General features: G+C 51.7%; 1 protein-coding gene across 1 annotated transcript in view; it reads right to left on the bottom strand.

Moving 5' to 3' along the window:
* Positions 1 to 4,832: 4,832 nt before the first annotated feature.
* Positions 4,833 to 7,926, bottom strand: part of LOC107111135 (hemojuvelin-like) — a 9,753-nt gene continuing 6,659 nt past the window's right edge. The window contains exon 3 of the mRNA XM_015412057.1: positions 4,833 to 5,480. Coding sequence (XP_015267543.1) covers positions 4,833 to 5,480 — 648 coding nt within the window. The remainder of the gene's footprint in view (positions 5,481 to 7,926) is intronic.

Here is a 7,926-nt window from a genome sequence, read left to right on the forward strand (position 1 = left end):
AAAAAAAAAAAAAAAAAAAAAAAAAGGAGTGGGGGGGGGGGGGGACCAGTGCAGAGGAAATGTGTGAGAATCAAAGTGGAATAAGTTTCCATAAACGGACTGAAAAGTATAATGAAGCATTAAGTTAAAGTCTAATCCAGTAGAAAATAAGAATTATTGACTTTATGAAGAATATAACAAAATGCTTAGGCAAAGTCTAAGAACATAAGAGAAGCCAACGTTGGATCAGGCCAAAGGCCCATCCAGTCCAACACTCTGTGTCACACAGTGGCCAGAAATACCAGGTGCCGACGTTCAGTGGAAGCTCTTAAGTTTGTGCCCCTGGCTAGAAAGGATAAGTAGTTAAGAGGGGGGGGGGGGAGAAAATAAGAAAAGGCAGAATAATATGTGAGAAACATAACCATCCAAGTTATACTAAAACTCCCCACCTCTGATTACAGAACAGAAATAATCTTCGGTGACGAATCTAAAGAGAAAAAGGAAGAAGAAAAGTATGAAGGACGGGAAGAAATGGAGGAAGCAAGGAAGACAGAAGGAGGACTTATATAAAGGACTGTTGCCGAAGATACAGAAACAGCTATAAACTGAGGAGGGAGGAGGGAGGGCAGAGTATACAATACATGTGGGAATAAGGATGTGCTTGATTGTAACATGGAAAAAATATATTAAAAAAAAAAAGAAATACCAGGTGCCATCAGGAGGACCAGCAGTGGGGCCAGGACACTAGAAGCCCTCCCACTATGGCCCCCCAAGCACCAATAATACAGAGCATTACTGCATCAGACATAAGGGCATCAGAGAAGCCAATGTTGGATCAGGCCAGTGGCCCCTCCAGTCCAACACTCTGTGTCACCCAGTGGCCAAAAACACCAGGGGCCCTCAGGAGGTCCACCAGCGGGGCCAGAACTCCAGAAGCTTAAAGGTCTGCCTGTCCTGATTCCAACTGAGCATTCTCTGAGCCCAGCTCTCCCTTGCCTCCAAAGGCACAGTTTGGTAACGAGTGCTTATTCAAGGTTTAATATCCATGGCCAGTAGGGTGCACGGGAGCTGTCGTTTCCAGTGAGTCCCAGTCCCTTTCAAGGAACCGAGAGAGAACAGAGCAAGAATCCCACATCTCCCAGTTTCACTGGATGTGCCCGAGAATGCTCAGATGTCGCGATTGAGACTTTCAAGACCTCCACCCTCACCGCCCATCTCTCCTTGCTGCAGACCCCTACATACACACAACTGACAAGGAGCAGCTTGTCTGAGAAAAGGGCAGGGAGAGCTGGTAGGGAACTCCCACCTTACAAGTACAAGCGTTTTCAGTAACGATGACAAACCCCCTGAGTTTTCCCGAAAGTCTTACAGAAGAAGAAGAACAGATTGGATGTATACCCCGCCCTTCACTACCCAAGGGAGTCTCAGAGCGGCTTACAACCTCCTTTCCCTTCCCCTCCCCACAACAGACACCCTGTCCGGTAGGTGGGGCTGACAGAGCTCTGAGAGAATTGTCCTTGAGAGAACAGCTCTAACAGAACTACAGCTTGCCCAAGGTCATCCAGCAGCTGCAAGTGGAGAAAGAGAAGAAGAAGAGAAGAGATTGGATTTATACCCCGCCCTTCACTACCCAAAGGTGTCTCAGAGCGGCTTACAACCTCCTTTCCCTTTCCCTCCCCACAACAGACACCCTGTGAGGTAGGTGGGGCTGAAAGAGCTCTGAGAGAATTGTCCTTGAGAGAACAGCTCTAACAGAACTACAGCTTGCCCAAGGTCATCCAGCAGCTGCAAGTGGAGAAAGAGAAGAAGAAGAGAAGAGATTGGATTTATACCCCACCCTTCACTACCCAAAGGAGTCTCAGAGTGGCTTACAAACTCCTTTCCCTTCCCCTCCCCACAACAGACACGCAGAAGGTCCCAGGTTCAATCCCCGGCAGCATCTCCAGTTAAAAAGGACCAGGCAATAAGTGATGGGAAAGACCTCAGCCTAAGACCCTGGAGAGCCGCTGTCGGTCTGAATAGACAAGACTGACCTTGATGGACCAAAGGTATGATTCAGTAGAAGGCAGCGTAGAATCAGACCTTTGGTCCTTCTACTGAATCAGACCTTTGGTCCATCAAAGTCAGTCTCATCTACTCAGACCCGCAGTGGCTCTCCAGGGTCTCAGGCTGAGGTCTTTCCCGTCACCTCCTGACCGGTGTTCCCTCTAAGCTGAGAGAGTGCGAACCTGGGACTTTCTGCATCCTGAGCAGACGCTCTACCACAGAACCACAGCCCTTCCACTAAACAGGTATGTTGAAAAGCGTTTCCATTTTCATCAATCCGCAATGCTTATTGTGAACATACAAAGCTGCCTTCTGCTGAGTCCATCGAGCTCAGTCTTGTCTACTCGGACTGGCAGCAGTTCTTTGGGGTCTCAGGTGGAGGTCTTTCTCATCACCTACTGCCTGGCCCTTCTTAACTGGAGATGCTGCTTGGGATTGAACCTGGGACCTCCTGTATGCCAAGCAGAGGCTCTACTGTTGAGCCACTGTCCCGTCCCTGACCATCTCAAACACACGTGAAACTGTGTTATGCTGAATCAGAGCCTTGGTCTATCAAGGTCAGTATTGTCCACTCTGACTGGCAGCAGCTCTTTGGGGTTTCAGGCGGAGGTCTTTCCCATCACCTACTGCCTGGCCATTTTTAACTGGAGATGTTGCTTGGGATTGAACCTGGGACCTCCTGTATGCCAAGCAGAGGCTCTACTGTTGAGCCACTGTCCCGTCCCTGACCATCTCAAACACACGTGAAACTGTGTTATGCTGAATCAGAGCCTTGGTCTATCAAGGTCAGTATTGTCCACTCTGACTGGCAGCAGCTCTTTGGGGTTTCAGGCGGAGGTCTTTCCCATCACCTACTGCCTGGCCATTTTTAACTGGAGATGTTGCTTGGGATTGAACCTGGGACCTCCTGTATGCCAAGCAGAGGCTCTGCCACTGAGCCACAGCCCCTCTTTACAGCTCTCCAGAGTCTCAGGCAGAGGGCTTTCCCCTCACCTCCTGCCTGGTCCTTTTAAACTGAAGATGCCAGGGGTTGAAACTGGGACCTCCTGCATGCCAAGCAGAGGCTCTGCCACTGAGCCACGGCCCCTCTTTACAGCTCTCCAGGGCCTCAGGCAGAGGTCTTTCCCATCACCTCCTGCCTGGCCCTTTTTAACTGGAGATGCTGATTGGGATTGAACCTGGGACCTTCTGTGTGCCAAGCTGAAGCTCTGCCACTGAGCCACAGCCCCTCTTCACAGCTCTCCAGGGTCTCAGGCAGAGGGTTTTCCCATCACCTCCTGCCTGGTCCTTTTAAACTGGGCACCACACCTTAAAAAGGATATTATAGCTTTGGAAAAAGTGCAGAAAAGGGCAACTCGAATGATAAAAGGGTTGGAACACTTTCCCTATGAGGAAAGGTTAAAGCGCTTAGGGCTCTTTAGCTTGGAGAAAAGACGACTGAGGGGTGACATGATTGAGGTTTATAAGATTATGCATGGGAAAGAGCAGGTAGAGAAAGAGGTACTTTTCTCCCTTTCTCACAATACAAGAACCCGTGGGCACTCCATGAAATTGCTGAGCGGTCGGGTTAGAACGGATAAAAGGAAGTACTTCTTCACCCAAAGAGGGATTAACACTTGGAATTCACTGCCACAGGAAGTGGTGGCAGCTACAAGCATGGACGGCTTCAAAAGGGAATTAGATAAGCATATGGAGCAGAGGTCCATCAGTGGCTATTAGCCACAAGGTATAGCTAGGGGCTCTGGGGCAAGTGATGCTCTGTCTTCTTGGTGCTTGGGGGGGGGTCAACAGTGGGAGGGCTTCTAATGTCCTGGCCCCACTGCTGGACCTCCTGATGGCACTGGTATTTCTGGCCACTGTGGGATACAGAGTGTTGGACTGGATGGGCCTTTGGCCTGATCCAACATTGGCATCTCTTATGTTCTTATGTTCTTATGTTCTCCTGTGGCCCAATGGATCCAGGACCAGTCCTGGACCTGTACAGTGTATCTTTTGTTGTTGTTGGCTGTTTGTCTAAATTACATTCACATTTCTTTTTAAGCGGTCTGGAGCTGCCAGGGGGAAGAAAAGCGAGATAGCAAAGCATAAATAAATGTTTCCACAATAGATGCCAGATCCCAAAGCTTCTCTCAAATTTAGCTTGGCAAATCTACAGGCCAAAACAAAGATCAGGGAACTCTATCCACATGTCAAAGGTAAATCATGCTGGCACAGCTTGGATTTGGACTGGGGCCACTTGTGGATGAGAGAGTTTTAACCATTAAATCCTTCTTTGTTAACTCTTGCATTTACCTGCCCATTTGCTTCCATCCATTGATCTTACCGGCCACCTGATCCAGTTTCAGCTCTGCCTGTGCCTCTGGGCTCTGAGTGGCCCCTCCGAACGGCTGTAAGCAGCCCTGGAGATCTTATTCCAGTTTGTCTGAAGAAGTGTGCTTTTCACACGAAACCTTACACTTTGAGTAAAACTTTGTTGGTCTGAAAGGCGCCACTGGACTCCAACTCTGTTCTGCCGCTTCACTGGTCCTTTTTAAGTGGAGATGCTGCTGGGGATTGAACCTGGGACCTCCTGCATGCCAAGCAGGTGCTCTGCCACTGAGCCACAGCCCCTCTCTACAGCTCTCCAGGGCCTCAGGAGGAGGTCTTTCCCATCACCTACTGCCTGGTCCTTTCAACTGGAGATGCTGCCAGGGATTGAACCTGGGACCTCCTGCATGCCAAGCAGAGATTCCTCCACTGACCTACGGCCCCGCCCTATTGGCGACCCTGCGTTTCTCCCATTGTCTTCGTGGACTGGCACAAGCTGCCTAATAGCCAGTGAAGAGAGATGTGTAAAGGTTCGATCGAAGTCCAGAAATGGCCACCGGGAGAAGAAGGAGGAGAGGGGAGCCTCCGGGAGAAGCGGCGGCATCCGTCCGGAAGATGTGGAGCTTCCTGAAGTCCGTCTGGAATGTCCTGGCGTCTTCGAAGGCGTCGCGAGCGGCCAGAGAAAAGTTGGCGTCCCCCGAAGTCACCACGTCGAAGACGCACGCCTGGAAGTAGACGTCTTCCGTGGGCAGCTTCCCTCGGCACAGGCGGCGGGCCTTCTCGACGGCCGGGTCTGGGCGGCCGTGGCAACAGGCACTGCGAGAGAGGCGCTGGCTGGGCGGGCAACCCCCCACGCACAGCTGCAGGTCCTGCTCCTCGGTGAAGGAGGAGGCCACCTCCTCGGCCGCCCGGATGGAGAAGGAGAGCTGCTCCCCCGCCTGGCGCACCGCGATGGTGGTGCCGATGTACGTCGCTCGGATCTCCACGTGGCGCCCAGGGGAGCGCTCGCGGATGGCCAGGCTGTTTCCTCCGGGCCTCTCGCCGCCATTCGTCGAGCCGTCCGCAAAAGCCGCCGGCAGGTCGCCGATCTCCGCCTGGTACACCTTCTGATCGATGCACTCCTTCACGTCCTTGAAGATGATGGTCAGCTGGAAGGAAATGCAGGCGAGACGCTCAGAGCACAGCCAAGGTAGTGAAGCGGGACCTCCGACAAACACACACGTGCAGAGGGATCATGGAACCACACAGAGCTGGAAGGGGCCACAGAGAGCCAGTTTGGTGCAGTGGTTAAGTGCGCGGACTCTAATCTGGGAGAACCGGGTTTGATTCCCCACTCCTCCACTTGCACCTGCTGATGTGAACTTGGGTCAGTCACAAGCTCTGGCACAGCTGTCCTTGAAAAAGAGCAGTTTATGCCAGAGTTCTCTCAGCCCCACCCACCTCACAGGGTGTCTGTTGTGGGGAGGGGAAGGGAAAGGAGTTTGTAAGCAGCTCTTAGACTCCAAGTGAAGGGTGGGGTATAAATCCAATCTCTTCTTATTCTTCTTCATCTAGTCCAGGGCTATCTTTGGGCAGGAACGCACAGGAACGGAGTTCCGGCTGGCTCCTGAGTTGGACACGCCCAGCAGGAACTCATTAGCATAATAGGCCACACCCAACAGCAGGAACTCATAAGGATTGGCTACATTAGGGGTGTGTGGCCTAACATGCAAAGGAGTTCCTGCTACAAAAAAAAGTCCTGGGTTTGGACAACAAACGAGGTAGAATCAGAAGCAAAAGGTGGGTGTGGCTGGATGACCATACTTTTGGCAACACGGGGCTGCGGCCTAATATGCAAATGAGCGGTGGCGGCAGGGTGTGGCCTAATATGCTAATACGTTTCAGCTGTTGGGTGTGGCCTGTTATGCTAATGAGTTCCTGCTGGGCTTTTTCTACAAAAAAAGCCCTGTCGAGCACCATGTTGAGCACTAAAATTGGGGATTCCAAAACCACAGGATAAGAAGGAGAAAACTTCAAGTTTGCACCTGGTGCGGAAAAATCTACTGCGGGAAATTTCACATACACAGTTTTAAAAAACGTCAAAGTGGGGGATTTCACGACTGCAGAAATGACCTTAATTTCCCCGGGAAAGAGAACGTGTCACCACACACCAGCCCCCACCTCTTGCTTCCTCAGGTGGTCCCTGTCAAGATGAATTGACATGACAAAGATGGATTGGCTCGATAAAGGAACTGATGGATTGACTCAGGAGAGGAAGCCAAGGCCTTCTGTTTGCAAGACCTGAGCAAGGCTGTTAACAACAGAACATCTTGGAGGCCACTCATTGGCAGGGTTGCCATAAGTCAGAAGAGCACATGATGCACAACTGTCAAGTGAACTTATACCACCGACCTCCAGGAAGCTGAGACTAGTGTTAATGGCTCCGTTTCTCTGCAACCCCCGCCCAAAAAAACTTCCTTAAGTTCAAGCCAAAGGAGGGTTGGCAACCCCAAAGCATAAGAACATCAGAAGCGCCCTGCTGGATCAGACCAGTGAATCAGACCAGTGGATCAGACCATCATCTAGTCCAGCACCCTGTGTCACACAGCAGCTAACCAGTTCCTCTGGAGGGCCAAAAGCAGGGCACAGAGGCTGAGGCCTTTCCCTGAGAAGAACATCAGAAGAGCCCTGCTGGATCAGACCAGTGAATCAGACCAGTGGATCAGACCATCATCTAGTCCAGCACCCTGTGTCACACAGCAGCTAACCAGTTCCTCTGGAGGGCCAACAACAGGGCACAGAGGCAGAAGCCTTCTTAAGAACATCAGAAGAGCCCTCCTGGATCAGACCAGTGAGGGACCATCTAGTCCAGCATCCCATCTCACACAGTAGCCAACCAGTTCCTCTGGAGGGCCAACAACAGGGCACAGAGGCAGAAGCCTTCATAAGAACATCAGAAGAGCCCTGCTGGGTCAGACCACTGAGGTTCCATCTAGTCCAGCATCCTGCCTCACAGAGTGCCTAACCAGTTCTTCTAGAGGGCTAACAACAGGGCAGAGAGGCCGAGGCCTTCATAAGAACATCAGAAGAGCCCTGCTGGACCAGACCATGGGTCCATCTAGTCCAGCATCCTGCCTCACAGAGTGGCCAACCAGTTCCTCTGGATGGCCAACAACAGGGCAAAGAGGCCGAGGCCTTCGTTAGAACATAAGGAGAGCCCTGCTGGATCAGACCAGGGGTCCATCTAGTCCAGCATCCTGCCTCACAGAGTGGCCAAGCGGTTCCTCTGGACAGCCAACAACAGGGCAGAGAGGCTGAGGCCTTCCCCTGATGTTGCCTCACCTGGTTTAGTCCCGCTGCATGTGGAGATCTCCCAGAATTCCAGCTGATCACCTAATTACAGAGATCAGTTCTCCTGGAGAAAATGGCTACTTTGGAGGGTGGACTCTGTGGCCTCGTACCCAGGGGAGGTCCCTCGCCTCCCTTTCCTACCCCCTCCCTCCCCAGGTTCCACTTGCAAATCTCCAAGAATTCCCCAAGCCAGAGTTGGCAGCTGTAATGCCGAAGGATCAGGCAAGCGAGAGGATCCTTTGGCCAAAGTGGACTCAATGGGAA

The sequence above is a fragment of the Gekko japonicus genome, unplaced genomic scaffold (genome assembly GCF_001447785.1).
Source record: "Gekko japonicus isolate JY-2015 unplaced genomic scaffold, Gekko_japonicus_V1.1 scaffold1328, whole genome shotgun sequence".
In the NCBI taxonomy this organism is placed as follows: domain Eukaryota; kingdom Metazoa; phylum Chordata; class Lepidosauria; order Squamata; family Gekkonidae; genus Gekko; species Gekko japonicus.